At 41.3% G+C, this 21,766-nt stretch overlaps 1 protein-coding gene across 3 annotated transcripts in view; it reads right to left on the bottom strand.

The window, feature by feature from the left end:
* Nucleotides 1-21,766, bottom strand: part of plxna4 (plexin A4) — a 239,595-nt gene that overhangs the window by 74,661 nt on the left and 143,168 nt on the right. For all 3 annotated transcript variants that reach the window (XM_022748997.1, XM_022748998.1, XM_022748999.1), the window contains one exon: nt 9,917-10,017. In XM_022748997.1, the coding sequence (XP_022604718.1) occupies nt 9,917-10,017 (101 nt within the window). The remainder of the gene's footprint in view (nt 1-9,916; nt 10,018-21,766) is intronic.

Genomic DNA, 21,766 nt, shown 5'->3' with positions numbered 1-21,766 from the left:
TTATCTAGCATATGTGATGCCACTGCTGCCCCTGAAGATGCCATTAGGCCAGGTTCTCTATATTAAACAGCTTTATCTGTCTGGCTCAGAGGTATGTTGGCATGTGTGATTCTGAGGGGCAGGGAGGTTAAAGAGGGTGACGACAGATGTCTTTTACAAAATTAGCTTTCCTGAATTCTTTCCCTGAATTATTGAGTCATTTTGTTTTATGAAATATTTCTGAAGACACAAATTAGACAATGAAGGAGCACTGAGTTGACACAAAAGAGGACTGAAGGGGTACTGTTATTACAGATATTATTTCTACACTTTTGCTGCTTATTTGCTGCTTATTTGTATATATATTTTCTATTTTTATTATATTATTTTTAAATGCCCAATTCAAAGATTGTTCATTGTATTTAAAGATGTAAATATCGGACTGACATACATGATACTTTAGACGGGATAAGACAGCCACAGGATCTAAAAACTAATATTGGAACGATTCCAAACAGCTCATATATCAATGTCCCACTTATTACTCTATCAAAACACAATCTAACCTCACATTCATAAAATAAAAGCCCAGACACTGACAAGGGAAAACAACAGTTTATCACTGGACTGTACGGTGCAGTCTAACACTACAGTGTTTCCCAAGGTATTTGTGAATTGAAGTTCCCTGTTTGATGATGTTTTCATAACTGTCTCTGAGGATCACAATGAAGGGCACTGGAGGGCTGTTTCAATGGGGATTCAATAGTGCATTTGGCTTTTATCTTCCATATATTGTGTCATGATCCTACATGTGTGCGGCTACAGACGGCAACATTTGATACTATGGATCCAGGCAGTCGATATCCAGCTTGTAGCGTTAAGGTGTGTTTATTTACAGCCATAACTCTGAATGAGAAGATGCAGCTGTTGAAGTGTGTGAATGCTATGTCTATGATGTCTCATACAGATTCGTCTTTTAGTTTTTGCCTTACATCATTTGCTCTATGTTTCTAAGATGAAAATATAAAAATAATAGAACAGATTTCTACTCAAAACCTGCAGTACCACTAGGATTGTGAGGACACTTAAAATAAAATAGATATTTCAGAATGAACATATCTCAGACAGGGTGCTTGTGAAAACATCTTACTAAATGCATATTCAAACACTTACATATAAACATACATATATACATATAAAACGCATGTATGGAACACCCCACCCTGTGCATGCAGCAGTCGGAGTGATGCTTGAGTCCTGAGTAATGATGACATTACTGTCTCTGTATGTGAGTAATCTCAGTGACAACACTCTCTGACATTAATACTGAAAAATCAGTGGGGATTACTGTTGGATTATATAACATGGTTGTTATATTCTTACTACGTTGTCGTTGCCATAGCAACAGCTATGTCATATGGCATTAGGTGACCTGCGTAGGTACCCTCTCCCAGAGGGGCTCTCTATCATTGTCAAGATGAACTGTATGCCTGTGTGTGTAAACGTTTTTACCTTCATATCCTCAACTAGAGTATCTCCTTCTCGAGCTTAATTTATGCTCTTCGCTGGAAGATTTCTCATCCCCACTCTCGTTCTCTCTCGTCACACTCGTCCCTTTCATCACCATATAGCTTCACTTCGCTTCACCTTTGACTGTCACCGCGTCTCTCATTCATCCTCTCTGTCTCATGTCAGTCCCTGTGCCTGTTTCTTGCTCTGGTGGACAAAAGCAAGACACCTTCTCCTCTGTGAGAGTGTGTTTGTGTGTGCATCTCCATTTCCCAGTGTTACCCTGTGTGTGGTGGGGTGACAATAGGTGACAGTGAGCAATGGTCCTGACTTAAAAGTTAGCGTGCAGCTCTTGTCTGTGCGGTTGTGTGTGTGTTGGGGCTAGGTAGATTGTTTTGTGTGGGTGTGTGCGTGTGTGTGTGTCTTTTCACACTATGATAGTGATAGTTGAGAGGGAACTGGGAGGTGCAGCACTCCGTTCCATCCTGATGCCCCTGTCACTTCTTGGCCTTGTTCCCTTCCCTCAACTTCCCTTAGCATCCAGCAAGAGGTGGAGGGTGGGGGTAAGGGGGGGTGAAACCAGTCACCCATACTCAGGGGATGGTCATCCTCCCCTGGGCACAAACATCAGAGCAAGTGCCATGGATGCAAGGATCTCAAGATCAAAGAAGCAACTTTGAATATATTTAACTTTGAGAGTTGACCAAGTCATTTCAGCACTGTTTAAAGCCAAATCCAGCTCTTCTGTGTGTGAATATTAGGCTAACATTAGGCTAAGCAGTGCATTGTCATGGTTGCAACTAATTTAAAGTGGCTTAACTTGTGATACAATGCCTTTAAAATCATATATATCTCTAATAATTTAGAAAGCCAAGGCTTTTGCACTGCAAAAACTCATTAAGTGGAACTGGAATTTTTGATTAAGGTCTGCTGTAAGTCAGGCTGTTCTAATTTGTAAAAAGCATCTCAGAGCAGATCCAAAGCTCAGAACACAGTTTGTGTATTCAGAGTGGATACACATGTGAAGAGAGATCTCTTAATTTGGAAATCTATTAGTGACTGGGTATGCTGATGTAGTCCAGCTATTTACAAAAAATAAATAGAAAAAAATAAAATAAATAAAATAAAATCATACTGTAGTTTGTTAAGATACTGGCATTGTGTTTTTATTGGTATGATAACTTTATAGTTGTTCTTTATTCTAGCTGAAGTTATGAAAATGAAAATATTTTCTTAGTCCTCTAACATTTCCATCCAGTCACACTCCATTGCATCAGCAGTAGCTAAAACATGGTAGTTGCCAAGTTAACATTTACATAGCACACAAACAAGCACTCTTGTTATAGTGCATTTAAAACAGGCAACAAATAAACACACATTAATTACATTAACTACGTCATAAATGTCAGTCTAATCACTTATTAGCTTGGCCTTTGTTATCAGGTGATGTTTTTACTTAATGTAGCCGGACTATTGTTAGATCTCACTCTTACTAACAGTGGAAAAACTCTTTTGGTGTAAACAATGCCTTTCCCTGCCAACAATATGTCTCGAAGCACTTACGGCTATCTCCTGGGGCAGGCTAGTGGCCGCCGCAAGCAAACACAATGCATCCTAGGTAGCATGCTAATTGTGGTGCTGCAGTTTAATTAGAATTAGTGTGCCATACCACAGTAATGAGCACACTCAGGTAACGGATGACTGTGAACACAGCGACAGGTAGCGGTGGTGCAGAATTAATATGAGAGAGAGAAAGAAAACCCATTCAGTGGATCTGCCAATTAGCTTTTCCCTCCGAAAGGTTATTCATTTGACAGAACCAACGATGTCCTTGGAATACAAAGGATTTAGAAGACAGGAGGCTTTGCAGCATGACTCGCAAGTTTTATCAGCCATTTTGTGTGTTTATTTATGACTTCTTGAACTATGTTGTATCAACCTAATAAGCTTGTACATGTGTTTGACAACGGTTTATTAAGGTGTGATCGTGTGACTGCAACACACAACTTCATGAAAGCATTTAGATCTATCTTATCTGTTCGTTTTGATAAAGTAGAGTCTATTCTGATCAATGTATGTGTTCATATTCAAACCCATAAAATTTGTAAGTACACAGTGGTTGTTTGGGTCCACTGATTCATGAGGACTCCCCTGTATATCATGGTTTACCTCTAGAGGTTTACTATTGATTGTATAGACAGACCTACTCTAATGAACTAGGAGATGGCATTTGCCTGTGGTCAGTGGCACAGATGATTTTACTGTCCCCAGTCCACATCAAGGACGAGGGATCGATGTTTGTGAGTGTTTGGAGGAAGAGAGGAAAGGAGTTAGAAGAAGTGGGAAGGTGACGCAGTTTATGGGCATAACGCGCCTCTGAACACAAAATATTCCTGGATTCGACACACACAGCTCACGTGTGCACATGCATGCACGAGCAAAAAATGCAAAAATAGCGGGAAACCCATGGCTAAATAAATAAACACAGACTCTGAGTGGATTGATGGAAGCACAGACGTGCAAACACGCTCACATAAACTCAAGAAAACAGTGTATGATAGTGTGAACAGTGTATGATGTGCAGTGTGATCTGAATGATAGTGAAGAAAGGAAGAAAGGAGGAGGAGAAAAAGAAAATGAAAAAGGAAGAAAAGGGGGGAAAGGGAAAATGATTTCAGCACTCTGGGAATATTACTACTATCGCAGCCAAGAGCAGAGATTGAGATATGTCAAACCAATTATTAATGTGAAGATATTGCAACATTAGCACCACTTGTTCCAAATTGACATCGATATCACAGAGTAATGTGAGATATTCTCAACATCCATGCCAAATATGATGACATTCATTTTGACAATACTACTTCTCCAAATATGGTTTCCAATCTGCCCAGCTGTCACACGTGACAGGCACTGTGACAGCCTAGTTTACCACTTACAAAATTGACAGCTGACAGACCGGCATTAGGAGAGGTAACATATCCATAACGTAGCTCTAACATTTCTGACATACTGGCTCATTGCAGAGGTGCCTCTGCCTTGGAGGGACTGAAGTGTGGATGGAAACCACAGAGAAAAATGCCATGTCAGACTGTAAACAAACAAAAACAGTAAGACATAAAACTCAAGGGTTTTGCTGAACAGAACAAGCAATTAACATATTAGTCAAGTGTGCGGCATTGGCATTATGAAGTGTGATTTATAAATACTGCTTTTACCAGGTCATATATCACTAATTAGGCTTGTATATTGAAATATGCAGAAAAAACGAGGAAGTTAAATGTTTCCATAAACAACAAAACAAAATGTTGTTTAAATGGACATAGATGGGATGTAGTATAAATAATTTATGTATTCATGGTTGCTATGTCTGCTCTCTTACATACTCCCTTAGAGGTAATCTTCTGTAAGAGTCCTTCTTGAGGCTCTGATTGACAGAGAATGACATCCAATGTCAGTGCTAAAAGAGTGGAAAGAACGGGAATGATGAAAAGGAGGGGCTGATATGAGTGGAGACTTTCCTTTCGCCTAGACAGGCATTAGCATAAGTCATGCATCTCAGCAGAAGAGAGCAAGAGTCTTGAGTTTGATAGGCCAAGACAGTTTGGTTGACAGGTGAGGCTTCAGGTTTACTCGAACAGTGGCAGGGCTCACTGCAGGGGAGAGGAGAATCTGATGCAAAGTTTGCTAGTGGGTTCAAAAAATATACATAAGGAGTGTATATGATATACATTTGATTTGGTAAATAGGAGCATTTGACTATACACAGCCCCCAAATACATTCAAAGTCAAACTTGTGAGTGATTATTGAAGAGGTTTGCGTTTATAAATGGTCAGTGTTTGTCAAGGACAATGACTGCATGCACGAGCACACGCACACACACACACACACTCGCACGCAGGCACGCACGCACGCACGCACACACACACACACACACACACACAAAAAAGGTGCACCATCCACCCCTGTTGATTTCCTCCCCTGTACTATTGATTGCCTTTCTCCTCTTCCCCTGGTGTTCTCTCTAACAGCTCTTCTCACCGATCTATAGAGTAAATAAAGGCAATGCTGATAGAGAAGGAGGGAGGGAGGGAGGGAGGGAGGGAGGGAGGGAGAGAGAGAGAGAGAGAGAGAGAGAGAGAGAGAGAGAGAGAGAGAGCTTGCTTGCAATTCTGTTTGCTCTCAGACCAGTGAGGTGATTTCAAGGTTGATTGGGAACAACAAACTATCTGGAAGAACACTTTGGAACTGAGGAACTGCATGCTATCCTTGCCCTCAACACCCCTCCTTCCAGCACAAAAAGTGTGGGTGGGAGAGAGTTTATGAATTTTAAGATTTCCTTGAGTTTGGGCCTTTTTGCTACATGTTATTAAAGATGCATGGTTTAAGCCTTTGGTGGGTAATCAGGGGACTACGCAGGGTGCCTGTTTTCATCCTTTGTAGAAACATCTTTAACCTTGGCCAGGCCATGAAAAACATTTCAAAAGATAGCATTGCACTGAACATGAACACAAAAAAACTATCTTACCTTATAATATATAATTTTATGAATATGTATCTGTTGTCACTTTTCTCTACAGCACTGCAGACTGACCCTGTGGGCTTCCAGCATCATTCACTAATAGAGGCTCATTCATTGGTTTTACTTTTGTGTTTTTATTATTTTGTCAAACACATTCAAATCAATGAGGGTCAACTAAATAACAGGCACACCTCTTTGTATAATGCAATACAGTTCAACAGCACCACAAACTGCAGCCTCCAAAATGACTCAATTTAACAAAGTTTCACCAAACACCTCACACTGAAACCTTCATGAAGGCAGGATTCATTGCAGGACTGTTGCATGAGATTGCATTTGTTTTAGCTAGGTGTACCTAATAAACTGACGACTGAGTGTATCAGTAATTATTCTTTTCGGGTGCCGATATTTCTGTTTTATTTAAGTCATTTCTTAGAGTGATATAAATAAAAAATCTTATCCTGCCAAGATACTGGAGTGGAGGTGAAAGCAGATTGAAGGACAAATGATAAATATTTCTATCGTCTGAATATCAAATAGCTCAGCTCACACTGGATTTGTTGTATTTGTTATGGCTGAGACACCTCACGAGAAGGGCTTTGGGTCAGGTATGTGTGTGTTCCTGTTTTCGTGTATGTGTGTGTCAGACTTTTTCACCAAGGACAGACTTAATGCACTGTTAATTCACAGTCACACCATCTTCCTAACAAGACAGCACTTTGTTAATCTTTCAGCATGTTAAAATTATATATAGCAATTTCTCTGCAAATATGATAAAAGAAGAGACTGATTACAAAAAGCACATCTAAAAATGCATCTGAAAAGTTTTCAGAAAATTGTGAAATAGTACACTGAATGTAAGATTGGCCGTTTGTCTGCACAAAAATTTTTCTATTGGGATGTTATCAACACCTACTGGAATGTTAATGGTCTTGCACCACTTCTGATCTCACAGTCCACACCCAGCATACCATTCATTGAGTAGACTAATGTCTTCTAGCATTAGCTACATTTTCCACACTCAGCGTGTCCCACTGAATTTTATCTGTCCACCAATATCCAATCAAGTTTGTAAACGAGAAGATGAAAGTAGGACTAGAAAGTAAAAGATTACTTTACATTGGAATCTTTTGAGCCAAAGTGCTCTTATGTATTTAACTCCTGATGCTGGGTTAAAGAAAAACATTGTAATCAGCAGAAGACTTCAGACTGTGGCAAGTGTTGTCAGTTAATTTTTTTTATCAACTTTATCAAGAAAATATCAAATATGTTTTCATATAGGCTGGACACCATTAGGCAAGTATGCTTGCAGTAAGTGACCATTGAGTCTATTCTAGTTCCTAAGGTAAAAAAGGCAAAAATGTAAACTTTACAAGGACAGGGCCAACAGAGTAAATACATCAGGTGGTTAATAGGACAGAATGACAGATAGCAAACAGGGGTGATTATAGAAGCCTTGGCTGCCTTGTGGTGGAGTTGGCGCTTAGGGGGGGTTCAGTTACACCAAGACCCTGTTAAGAATTCACTGGCTGGGGGTTAGAGAGCGGTGAGGAGGGGGGACTTTGGGAAACGTAAACCTGTGGTCGATCAGTCACATTGGGTCGTGCAACTTGTGTGCTAGAAGGGTGAAGGAGGATGTGTGTCCAACTGACAGGACATGTGAGCATGTGCGCACACACACACACACACACACACACACACACACACACACACACACACCTGTAATCTCCCTTTCTGCCCTTGTGATGGTCCAACACCGAGACACCCGAAATCAACTAAAGTGGCGTTTTGGTTATTTTCTCCCTCTCTCTTTGGGCTTGATTCTCATTTTGGTGACTTGACACTGATTCTCCAGCAAGAGGGGTTTGCATGTGTGTTTGCCTGCCCTTGTGTGTACTTGTGTAAAGAGACGGGTGAGCTGAGGTGAGCCGATTCTATCAGGCTAAGTGTGACAGGCCAATCTGTGGCCACCCATTTGCTCTGACTGGGAGGATGTCCAGGGTGTTAATGGGTTTCTCCACACTCACACACACGCACGCACGCACGCGCACACACACACACACACACACATGCACACACACACACACACACACATGCACACACACACACACACACACACAGAAACACAGAAACACAAACACGGGGAGAGAGAAACACACATGCACTCACAAGCGTACCATATTCACACACAGTCACACTTACTTAAGATTTCATTGAAATTGCAAGCACATTCCAAGTGGCAACTATCTGCACGATGGCTACTCAGTGGTGACACATAATTTGTTTTTTACATTGATCCTTCTACTTCACCTCTGGACAAATTCTTTTTAAATTCACTGATCTGCTGGAATAAACCATATGGTTGGTTCATGTTCGGTATAGAGTACTACAGAGTGCTTAGAGCAAAAGTTCAGTACAAGAGATTGGGATGAACATAAAACTTCTAGACTGATGAATTATGTATATATGCGTGGGTGTGTGTGTGTGTGTGTGTGTGTCTATGTGTGACTTTGCCTACAACCTCTAGTTTGTGACCCATAACCCATCAGTGTGTCCTCTTTCGGTTAATGCACTTTCTACCCTGGAGACCTGAAACACATTCATCCTCTATTTCTCCTTCCTTCACTCTGTTTCACAAAAACTTACTGTTTTTTCACTATGACCCTTTGTAGATCTGTTAATTTATCACATTTCACCTTTCTTTTAACAGATCTTCTCGCTAAATTTGTTTCCATGACCAGCCTCAGAATTCACTAATCTCTCTTGTCTACTAATATGCTTCCCTAACTCTCTCGCTTTGTCATGTTCAATTTTACACATCTGTATGTCCCACCATCTCCGTCCCTGTCCACCTTCCTTTCCTTCCTCTCTGGGTTTGGGTTTGAGTTTTTATGCTCCTCTCACACTCAAGACTGCTTCTCTGCCCTCGCCATGTCCTCTCAGTGCCAGCAGGGATGAAGGTGCTAAATGTACTCAGTCTCACTCACTCGCTCTCTCTCTCTCTCACTCTCACTCACACACACACACACACACACACACACACACACACACACACAAACACTCTGTACCCAAGGGCTAGCAACAACACAAGAAACCAATTTTCAATTTACAGTGGAGTGGGAAATCTCCCTGCCCCCAGCTAGCACTATCTCCCACTCCAATCTTGAGGGACAAGGGTTTGACAGCGGCTGGGATGTGTGAGAATTTGTGTGTGTGTGTGTGTGTGTGTGTGTGTGTGTGTTTGTGTGTGTGTGTGTCAAAGAGGGAAAAAAAATGACAGAAAGACAGACAAGCTAGGTAAAGCATGCAACATGTTAGGTAAAACAAAAAGAAAATTTGAGAAAGGGGACAGGTAAGGAAGGTAGAGAGTGAGTCAATTGTGCTTAACGAGATAATCTCTGAGATCTCATTCAGCAGTTTCCTACTATAACAGATGCTATCACTCTCCCCGTGTCAACGCCTGAAGATTGGAGTGGTGCCCATTAGAGCCCAGGCCGTGCCCGCCAGTGTCTGTGCTCTCACCAGGCTCTGGTTTCAGGGCTGGTAAACAATGCCAGTGGTTAGGTTTGGTAATGGATCTAAGGGGGACGCTGGAACAAGGCCGAGCCCCAGGAAAGCAATCTGAGACTTGGCCTGGGTTGATTAGAGGAGCCCCTGAATGCTCAAGGGCTGCAAGGGATGGAGTGCTGGGCATGGGCCCAGGCGTCATGGTGGTAGGGGAGCACAACAACCCAATCACAGCAACCCCCCAAACTGTCTGCTAAGTATGTTGGAGACTCAGTGAGTGAACTGGAAGAAAGAAATATATTGTTCGTATGTCTCAAGAATAAGAAAGAAGAGAAATAAGATTGTTTATGTATGTTTGTGAGTGAGTGTATATGTGAATTTAGGACAGTAGCACTTACATGTTATGCAGGACACACCAGCCACAGTGGGGATCTCCTGATCCAAGACATTCACTGCAGGTTGAGTATTGGCCACAGGCCTCCACTGGCACCCTTGACAGCTGCAGAGAGATATGCAACAACGATTAAAAACTGTGGAAGACATTCAGTCTTTGTGAATGGAGTGAGGATGAGCAAACATTTAATGGAAAACATTACCACAAGACAGAAAAATTGAAATGCCAGAGAAATGTCATGTTGAAAGAAATCTAGTGTTTATGTCTGTCATGGGAGGAACTTGAATGTGATGGAGAATATATCTGCATGCTTGCTTCTGATGTGTGTGTGTGTGTGTTTGAGAGAGAGAGAGAGAAAAAAAAGATGAATCAATGATAATAGATAAATTGATTAGGGGGCTCAAAATACTGTTTTCAAATACTTGCAAGCTTACAAACCCTCCTCAGGTTAGACAAGCATAATGAATTTCTATCCCATGTAAAACCATAATGCCTAACAGGTGATTCAAGAATTCAAAAACAAAAGCGTACAGGGAGCAGGAATTGTTGGATAATGGTTAATGTTTTGTGTTTCCTTACAAGTGCTGTATCTAATCTACTAGAAATGCAGTCAAGTACTTCAGACAATAGCATATATATATATATATATATATAGCAAAAGCCTGAACTTGTTGCAAACAGATACTACAAGGTAAAAGTATGTGTATGTATGTGTAAGTGGAAAGGTGAACAGTGATAGTTGCACCATTTATTCAAAACACAACATATCGTGTTGCTGCATTATTGTGTGCGACCTGAATGACCAAACATTTTTAACATCAATTTTTAGGATAGCAGTAAATTGTCTCTATTAAAAGTCACTGAGGACGTGATGGGAGATTCCTAATGTTCCTACATTTTGTAAGAATAGAAAAAAAAAGGCCTTCTGCTACACATGATTTAACCAGACAACAAAGTAAATCAACAAAATGTTATCTCTCGGTTTGACCACTATTACAGCCAAATACACATTAACTGCAAAAACAAAGGGACCAACCATACTAATGTGCAAAATGGGAATGCAAAGTATTTTGTATCAGCACAGATTTTCATAAAATTGTTACTGCTTGACAGTTTCCATCTTTCTCCACTGACTCCATAAGGGAAACGTGGCCACTTGGGATAGCAGTCTATCTTTTATGATATATAGGCCTGCCAATTCAAACTGGCATTGAGTGGCACTGATTGGCATGGGCCGTGAGTGACCAAGCGCAGGGGGCAAAGCTGAGGTAGATGTCAGCTATCCCCTCCTCATGTCACCATGGTAACAGCATGGTGCAAAAATAGGTGTTGCTGGCACTTTTGATTAATGTGCCGTCATTGGTGGATGACCGCTGTCACTCAGGCTGCTCACCGATGACAGCTGGGAAAGAGAGACGACATCATCAGTGTGGGACTGATATTGGGTGTGTGTGTGTGTGTGTGTTCGTATGTGTGCCTACAATAACTGGACTTTACTCCTGAAATATGAGTTTTTAGACGGAGCTCAGCTGGTTTTTGTAATCCAATTTAAACAGAGGAAACACCAAAAAGTTGTCTCTGTGTAAGAGTAACAATACATGTTTACTGATCATAACACTACTTACAAAACATTCTGATGAATGCTAGTCAAGTACAAGAATTAACAAGCTGATGATCACACATCAGTTCATAACTTTTTCAGTGACAAATCCATCCCCAGTTATTTCTTATGGAATCGAACAAAAGTAAACCCTGCAGGGAAATTCTGAAAAATTGTGTTAAATTTTTCCATCATCTTGTGGAATTCATGCGATGAGGAGAGAGCAAAGGGAGGCCCTGCCCAGTATCAGTATGGTGCTCCTGATAAAGTGTTTGCTAACTGTACATACAGAACCTTAAGTCAGAGGTCAGAGCATGGGATCAGCACCAGTAAAGCTTGGGGGAGATGGATGGATAATGGGAACTGAGGTAAGTTCACCTGACAGTGCACCACCTCCAGCAGATTCTGAGGATCAAATTCTTTTGCATACTAGTCTCTTTTTGTACCTCCGGACATAAGTGACGCAATTATACATCTCTTTGCAGCACATTTTACGGACTAAATTCCATATTTAAGGGTATGAAAAGGACCATAATTAAACCATCCAATGTAGGGCATGACTGATGTAACGAGAGATCAGAAATGCCTATGCGCAGTGGTATCTCTAAAGCACAGCCTGGCACTGACGGCACTTCTCTCTGTTGGACACAGACTATCACACAGTACATCTCTGCCTGACAGCCTCTCTCTCTCTCTCTCTCTCTCTCTCTCTCAAATAAAAACACACCAAGTCAATGCTACAATTTTGCACACGCTCACTGTGGAAGTCATATTTCGACTTGTGTGAACACAGATGCACAAGAACCACAAAGATGTACATATTGTCATTGAAGTCAGACTCTGACACAGTGGAGATACTCTGAAAACACACCACTACATCATTCTCTTTCTTGCTCTCTACATTTATGTGTCTTCCATGCATCTTCTCCTACAACTATAAATAGCATACTCCAGTAGTCATGTGCGCATGCACACACACACTGACACAGATTCACACACAGCTGAATGGATTCAGCTGAAGTGTATCTCCTTGCCAAAGTCAGGAGGAATCATGCATGCTATTACAGATTAGAAACAATAGAAGTGCATCTTTGTGTGTTAAGCATATGTGTGTGTGCTTTGGTAAAAAAAAATCTGCAGGTATGTTTTGCCCTCCCGACTGTGTACAGGCGTATTTGCATTAGGTAGATAAAGGGAATGAGTTTGAGATGGAATCACAGAGATAGTGGTGCAAGTGTGTGAGCACATGATCAAACTCAATGATCCTCATTGCATCTCACATGATAGATTCCCTCCCTTCCTGTCACTCTCCACTGAGCCTGTTCCTCCTCCTCAGATCCACCACTGCCTCAGCCCACTGCCGGCTAAATAACCTATTAGTCACTGAAGAGAAAAGCCATTGTATTAGCCTATGGAGGGATTTCAGCTGCCAAAGTCTTATCATGAGAGTCTATGAAACCACAATCTCCCTGTGTGCACGTGTGTGTGCGTTTATGTAATCTACGTAACCATGTCACCACATCGAGTGGTTTGTCACCTTGTGATCTGCCATAAAAGCTAAGCACCCAAACAGAACTGTAGCAAACAATGCCACCATATCTGAACGCTTTATAATTTAACACTTCATCGGTGGAAGATATGCCAGTACACACACACCACCCACATGTACACACATACTGTATACAAAAACACACTCGGATTTAGACTTTGTAGAATGGAAGGGACCTCCTGATGCCTATCGAGGCCTCAGATGCCTGCATCTGGGGAAATGGTTTTCTCAACAGATAAAAACGCACACGCACAAAGACAAACACACACCACATTCAGAGCCTTGCAGAAGCGATGGGTGCCAATGTGAGTCCTCTGTTCCAGAACTTGCATCCTGATATCATTCATTCTCCCTCTGTCTCTGTCTGTCTGTCTTTCTCTGTCACTCAGATGCTCTGAGGTGTATAAGATCATACATTCATCATCTCCAGAGCCTCTGTTCGCTATCAGGAGCTCCCTCTCTCTCTCTCTCTCTCTCACACACACACACACACACACACACACACACACACACACACGCAGAAACACACATTCACACACTCAAGCAGACAACACTTTTGTCCCCTCTTTTATCAAAAAATTGAGGGATTTGGTGGCTAAACGACCCAATGCACCCCTTGTCTCTCTCATCTCGATATCACATTCATTTCATGCTATCTTCTTCGTGGGCTTTGCCAGAGAGGCAACCATTACGCCTCAGTGTCTCTTCACTATGGCTGCGCTATCATATCAGCAGGGATAAATACAAAGGATGGGGTGCATGGCATTTCTAATTCCCTCCTGTTTCAGGTGAGCAAATGACAGGCATTACACCCTGCACTCTCCCTCTTTTCACAATAGGGAGAGATGGAAGCTGCTGAATATAATCATGCTTTTAAAAAAGGCAGAGATCACAGGGGTACTTGATGCCTTAATGTGTGGGGAGAGAGATGAAGACGTACTTGATCATTTACTGTGATGGCACAATGGCATTCAATTATATATACAGTGTATATACAGTAAGTGTCTGTGTGTGTGTGTGTCTATTGTATGTGTAGGGGATGAGTGTCAAAGGGAGAGAGGGAGGAAGAGTCTTCTCTCTAAGTGCTTCATTATTTCCTCTTTAAGATCTTCATCGCTACACTGAGACAGAGTTTATGAAGCTTGACTTTGTTTTTCTTTCCTCTCTCCCTCTTTTCTCTGTCTCCCCTCCTCCTTACATAATGCCAGGGGCCTTTGAGTCAACCTGCAGTGGGAAAGTGATCATTTATTAAATCTGCACAGACTTTTATTATCAACTAATTCTTCTGCCTCATCTCTATTCCTCTCTTTATCCTACTCTTTTCCTGCCCCCTCCACTTGTAATTAAACAGGGATTCCACCTGCAGCCAAACTTCACCACTCCAAATGAACAGAGAGAGGGAAATTAAAGTGATAGTCCAATCCTGCTTTACAGCCTGTAGGGCACACTGAACTTCTCTTATCTTTTCTCTTCTTCCCCCCGGCTAGCTTTGTCTTTTTCTCCTTCTCTGCTGCACTGCTGGCAGTGTATCATTACTATTGGTGGGGAAGCAGACTTTCATGTGAAATGATTCGCTTAAGTGTATGTAATGTAATGTAATGTAATGTAATCTAGTGTTATTTGGTCATTTTAATAACACATTGTAGGTTGGCAATGGTGTGCACGTGTTAAGATACAGTATAATGCTGCTTACAGTTGTTATCTCCAATTAAATACCCTCAAGTTTCACTGATGACTCCAAGCAAGTCAGCTACAATCATTAAGTCTGATACAGTGAAATAATTATTCACATACATGACAATGGAGACAAATCAGTTTCGACTTGCTGCCGTCATGACAGCATGTAATGGAAGCAGATCTGAAAACTTCAACCAATAACCAACCATACCATGGTGCAGAAAACCAAAAGGGAACTCCTTGTAATTATCTGCATTTATGAAAATGTTTTTCATCTAAGTCACAATAACAAACAAAAATCTATTTTAACTAATAATGCAGAAATGATTGTATTGTTCTTGTCCGTACTTGACTTGCATAAAGCTGAAATGGTTATAAAGCGATTTCAAAGAGTTTCATCAGGCCACAGTCGGACAAACTGTCTATAAATGGAGACAATTTAGTTCTGTGGCTACTCTCCCTAGAAGTGGGTGTCCGGCTAAGATGACTCCAAATGCACAGAATGATCAGTGAGGTAAAAATGAAGTCCAGAGTAACGGCTAAAGGTTTGAAGGAATCATTGGAGCTGGTTAACATCCCTGTTCATGAGTCTATCTCACACAAATCATGGTGCAAGGCTGCACGGAGCATGATGTCCATGGCAGTACTCATTGTGCTGTTTGGTATCACTGTGTACACCACACTGCACACACACAAAAAAAAAGAATCGAGTTTTCTGAGGAGGTGAAGAAAATATTTGTGGCCGCCGCGGTCAAGGCAAAAGCTAAAAGACCATCTCCAAGCAGCTTGATGTTCCTGTGACCACAGTTGCTAATAAGATGTTTAAAGTCTATGGGACCGTAGCCAACCTCCTTGCAGTCGCATCAGGGAAATTGACCCCACATTGAACGGAAAGATGGTTTTAATCAGCTCATTGTTAACAGAAGAAAAAAATGAAGTTTTTAAAGAAAAGAATACCATTCCCACATAGAAGAGACTCAGTTATGTTATGGGGTTGCTTGGCTGAGTCTGGTACAGTATCTCTTGAATCTGTGGAGCGCACAATGAAATAAGAATATCAAGGCATTCTGAAGCGAAACACACTGCCCAGTGTCAGAGACCTCTGATTCAGTAACAGGTCATGGTGCTTCCAACAGGATAATGACCCCAAGACATACATCTAAAAGCATCTGAGAATGGATGAGAAGAGAACAATGGAGCGTTCTGAGGTGGTTGCTGTGAGTCCTCATCTTAATCCAACTGAACAACTACAGAAAGAGCTGAAACCAATGTCTGTGTTTAGTTATTATGAATGGTAAAACAATCTGTTTCTTCTTAACTTCACCTCATAAATTCTGGTCTGTCTCTTCTCCTCTTCTCTATCTAACACCGGATATTCATTCAATCTGTCATTTATTCTTTCCTTTGCTGGTCTCTCTCTCTCTCTCCCTCTTGTTCTCATGTGTCCCACCTCTCTCCTATCCAGCTGGATGGAGGAGAGATTGACGTGGGAGTCAGATGAAGCGAGGGACACATCAACAACCCACTGCCTCGTCACAGCCGACGCACCACTCAATCCGTCAACCACCAACCAACGGTATTATATCATAAACTCAGTTAGCAGAGGTGGCCGGTGGCTGCAAGTGCAATATTGTTTTCATTTGACGTTCGCAGAGGTCAAATGAGAAAGCCATCCATTGCGCTGTCAGGATTGTCAGCGCATGACAAACGAGTTGGATACAATCAATCATTTTCACTTATCTTTCTATTCCAAAGAGGGTAAGGCCCCCCATACACAAAGAAAAAAACAGTTAAACAAGCATGAGGCAGTTTACTAATCGTTTGCAAATTAGAATTTCCTGCATGAGGCATACTCTGATATGTTTTTACCATCTGTCATCTTTGGTATTTCTATGCTTACCAAATAAGCAGCCAAAAGCAGAAGCATGCTAAGCTCAGCAACAATAAATCCACACAGCACAACGTGCGTTAACCTCATGCTAATGTTGTCTTATCACACTGGCAGTCCTCAGTGCTAGAGCCATGCTTAGGACATGATGGACATTAATGTAAAGTGCATTTAGGGTGTGGGGTGAGGATTGACCCCCGGGTGCAGAAACAAAATTTGAATTTAGTTTGCAATTCCATTTCTCCCATTGGGAGGTGCAACGCACGCGCACGCACGCACGCACGCACGCACGCACGCACGCACGCACGCACACACACACACACACACACACACACACACTGAATCATTTGGTCCTGGGGCATAGCCTGGTGCACAGTTTGGACTGTTTCCACTAACCAAAACAGTGACAGAAGAGGCTGATGATGACTCACATTAATGACAAATCTTTATAAAGTATTATAGTATAATTGGTTTGCAGATTCACAACTATCTGCAGAAGGGAAAGAGACAGGAATACAAGATTGAGAAATATAACGACAAAACAGAGAGAGAGAACAAGGGAGAGAAAGAGAAAGAGAACACAGAGGTAAAACTTCAAAAGGGACTTTGAGTGAGCCAAGAGTTCACTCCAACCTTGTCTGCCCCACTTCGTTGACATTTTTCAGAAGTGTGTCAGGCAACAATGGCTGCAACATATCAGATCTGTTCACTTGCCTTGTTAGACCACAGCAGCCTGCAGCTAAACCGGGACGCAACATAATATGCACATCTAAACACCTTTATAACTCACAGCCACGCACCAGAAGGGTGAGGAAGCCACACTGTAAGGGATGCACTGAAAAGTTTCCCGCTGATAGAAATTAAAGGATGCTGGTATTAAACATCTTTGATGAGATGCGAAGACGCGATACTTCCACAAATTGGCTTGTCGGATTTCCCTAGGGGGGGTTCAAAACAGAAAAAAAGCACTTGACTTTGAACGATCTCACCCCACTATAGTACACATATTCAATAATTCACACTTACAGATCTGCATTTGCTACGCTGAATATTAATAATTCAGCACCACGAGTGTGGCAGTTGCAGCACTTTCCAGCAACAGTTTATATGCGGAATGTAAAAGTCACAGTGTAATATACATATATATATATATTTATGTATGTTAGTGTGTAAAAATACTTTGGCAAGAAAACCACGCAGGACTATACCTGATGAAACTAACCACTGACTAACTGAACAGCTGCTGGCAGGGAAAGTTCATATGTTTCCTGGGTTGCTGGAGGGTAATGATATGACTGTGGAACACTGCAGGATGGATTGAATGACTAAGACACAACAAAAACAGCTTGAACTGCTTTCAAATGCCCTGGAACCCATGTCAAGTCTCAGCACAGCCAGCTGCTGAGTAATGTACTATCAAAATCGTCTTCACACGGCACAAACAGAAGTTGTTTTTATCCCATTTCACTGATAGAATTTTAAATGAACAGTTGAGCAAAATATGTGGTATTAGGGATTCCAGCATGTACATTTAGTTATGCAGAGTCACGGTGCTGTGTATTTCAAAGCCACAAAAAAAGGCCACAAAAGCCATTAAGGGGAGGCTTGTAGGATTTATTGCAACCGGATGCCTCAATGTCAACTAAAATATCTCTAATTGATTTAGCAACTGCTTTTCTTTCCTCTTGATGCATAAAATGATATGTAACAAGTGAAATAAGTCTATCTAAGTTGGTTACACAACAGTAATCCGGTTGATTGTGACTTATTTCAAGTTCTAGTTAAGTTATTTGTGACTCAACCACACATGAATTCACACATAATTGAACGAAACTTCATCTGTACAGGGTCCAGTGCAAGTCAACATACATTTGACGTATAGGCAAGATACAATGAGGCAAGGTGCTTGGCTTTGTGTCTAAAGTGTCAAATGCAGTGTGTGTGTATGTGTGTGTGTGAATGCATGTGTATGTTAGCCAAGATGTGACAGAAACAGGGTATTGAGATCTCTCACAGCTTGTGGATAAAAACTATTGCACATTCTGGTACTGCTGGCTTTGATTGTACGGTATGGTTTGTCAGATGGGGGGGGGGGGGCAAAGACGATGTGAGAGTGATGGGAGGAGTCTTTGAAAATGCTGAGAGCTTTGTGGAAGCAGTTCTTCTCATATGTGTCCTGGAGGTGTGGAAGGGAAAGTCAGTGTCTTCGAGATCTTTTTTTCTATTCATGTTTCCTGCTTCGGAATGACAAGCTTTATTTAATCTTATTTATACACATGGACAAGAAAGAACCTGTACGCTAAAACAGTACCATAAGTTATTCATGTGCTCCAACTCATGCAATAACCTTTGCGCTAACTTCCCACTCCATTGTTGACCTCAATAACTGTTCATCACCTGTTTTTTCTCTACAACAGGTTCATAGCACTTATTAAAACTGAAGCCTCTGTTAGTGTGTGACTTGTACTCTTAATTTACATACTGAACAAATGCTGAAATGCCCCCCCAACCTCCACCTCCACTGACACCATCTCATTCACTCCAGATGTCCTCATTGTAGTTGACAGATGAACCAGTGTTAACAGGATAGTAGCATACTACTGAGCTACAGTAGCAGCTCATGTTAGTGGAATTGACCTGTCCCTGTCACTCAGAGCGCAACCCTAACATCCATAATCACAGCCCATTCTATAATCTGACTGTCCTCTTTATACCAGAACATCTATTAAACCCACTAATAAGATGACGCGCACGTGTGGGTGTGTGTGTGTGTGTGTGTGTGTGTGTGTGAGACAATGTGTGTACAAGTGAGAGAGAGAGAGAGAGAAAGAGAGAGAAGGATCCAATTAGAGGACAACCAATCACTGGATTAATGAGAGGGTAGGGATGACAGATTACTCTAAAAAAAATGAAGGAATGGAGAACTGGGGGATGGCATGGGGTAAAAATAACAATGGGTAGTAAGAGAGGGTTAGAAATGAAATAAAGATAGAGAGAAAGGAGATGAGGAGAGAGGAGTAAGAGACACAAAAGGCTGAATCCTCATTTGCTTTACAAATCCCCTTAGAAATGAATACGGGTTGCGGGAGCAAAAATCTATAATCCTGAAAGAAAAACAAACCAAACAAAGACGACACAGTCACAGGATAGAGGAGAGAAAGCAAAAAAGAGGTTGCAAGGATAGAAGGAAAATGAAATAAAGGCTGAGAAAATGTATTAGAGGAAAATACAATACATATGCTAGACAATCTCTAGCATATTTGTTACAGAATACAATTCTGCATGTGTGTGTGTGTGTTTGGCTAGCTTCCTTCCCTAATGAGTGTATAATGTGACAGAGACAAGCAGGGTGCAGTGTGACTCAGCATGATGCCCCTTCCCTGAAGCTGGGTACATACTACACTGTCAAGGTGTTCCATTAGTTGTGCCACATTGTAAATAATTTATAATTGATTATAGTCGATATTCGTAGCACTAACACAACACTGGAAGAATGTGTCGAACATTATCACACTGTGTTGTCATTATAGACCCTAAGTTACCGTATTTACATTCTTTTGCTTTGTGACGGAGAGTGAGGGTACCAAAGTTTGCACTGAAAATTACTTTGCCATCTAGATCACAGAATACATATTTGTCCACTGATACGAAAAAACTGACTGAGCCAGGCAATCATTATATAGCTCAAGTAATTATGTTTACTTACTTTAATTGATTTTGTGATAAAGAGGGATGATTGCAGTGAGGACAAGGTTTGCATTTGTTTAGCGTTAATGAAAAAGAGAAGATTACGGAGCCATTTCTCAAGTTCGTTCAAGATGTCTTCACCATTTTCTCCAGCGATCAGAAATATGACTAACCAACACTTATTTTGCAGGAATTATATGAAGTATGAACACTTACAAAACCATCTGTCCATATACAAACAAAAACACAGAAACAAAATGCAAAATGCAATCTGCATCTTACTTATAATGACTACATAATTACTCAGTTTTTTCCTTTTGCCTTGTGTCTATCCCTTGAGTCTATCGTCTCTCATCTAAAGTCTAACCCTCAATGTCCTATACTGGACCCTAACACTGAACTAAAGAAGGCCTTCAGTCCAGCCAGGCAGGAGGTCCTTCTATTGGTCAGCCCCTGGCCTAGCATCACCAGCCTGCAGGGGAGACTCTGTTCTCAGCCTCCTGTTGTGGACCCCCTGCTCTTCTCTCTCTCTCTCTCTCTCTCTCTCTCTCTCTCTCTCTATCCTGTGTTTGCTCTCTCTGTATTTTCTCCTCGTTCCATCTATCACACTCTCTCTCTCTCTGAATGTCTGGGTCCCAGGCCCCAGAAACAGCAGGTGGCCTTCTGCTATCGACCGGCTCGGGCTGCTTTAATAGCATTTGCCACCGCTGGGAATTGGGAATGTGCGTGTGTGTGTGTGCAAGCTGTTATTCTAAACCGCCGCAGTGATCCAGCAAGCAGTACTGCACCGGGTTTCAAAACTCCTGCATGAAGAGTGACCACAGTGTGACCTTTCAACTTGGCTGCCTGTATGAGGTTAACAAAAAGCAAACGCAAGATATTCAAGATAACTTCGCATTTCTAGAATATTCTCTGACCCTCTTTGATATTCAATAAAATCTGTTTTGACTGATTTAAATGAACCAGACACTAGCAGTTATGAAGTAGTGTTTATCAGCTGTTTGAATCTGCACGAAGAACTGGCACAAAGACACATGATGGTATCACAGTTATTTAGAAAAATAACAACATCAGTCAAATTAACTGATTAACTGTGGAAACAATTATTTATCAGTTATCTGTCTTTCAATACCTAGCAGGAATGTTTTGATTACTAAAAGCACATCATTATTAAACAACATTATGATGGGTTATAATGGATTGCTGTTTTATTCATTCACTACATTTATCTCATTCTGTAAACCATTTAGCACTAAATGAATGAGTTTGTGTGTGTGTGCGTGTGCGTTCGTGTGTGTGTGTGCGTGTGTGTGTGTGTGTGCCTGTCTCTTTGGGCACTAAAATTTAGAACATGTTTCTGTGGGTTCTGTGTGTCTATGTGTTGTGTTCATTAAATGCTTTCTATATTTGTGTGAATGATAATTCCCAGATGTTCCTCCTAAACAGTTAGTGG

Source organism: Seriola dumerili, unplaced genomic scaffold (genome assembly GCF_002260705.1).
Source record: "Seriola dumerili isolate Sdu_G_001 unplaced genomic scaffold, Sdu_1.0 BDQW01000138.1, whole genome shotgun sequence".
Classification (NCBI taxonomy): Eukaryota; Metazoa; Chordata; class Actinopteri; order Carangiformes; family Carangidae; genus Seriola; species Seriola dumerili.
This window is presented reverse-complemented; position numbering and strand designations above follow the sequence as displayed.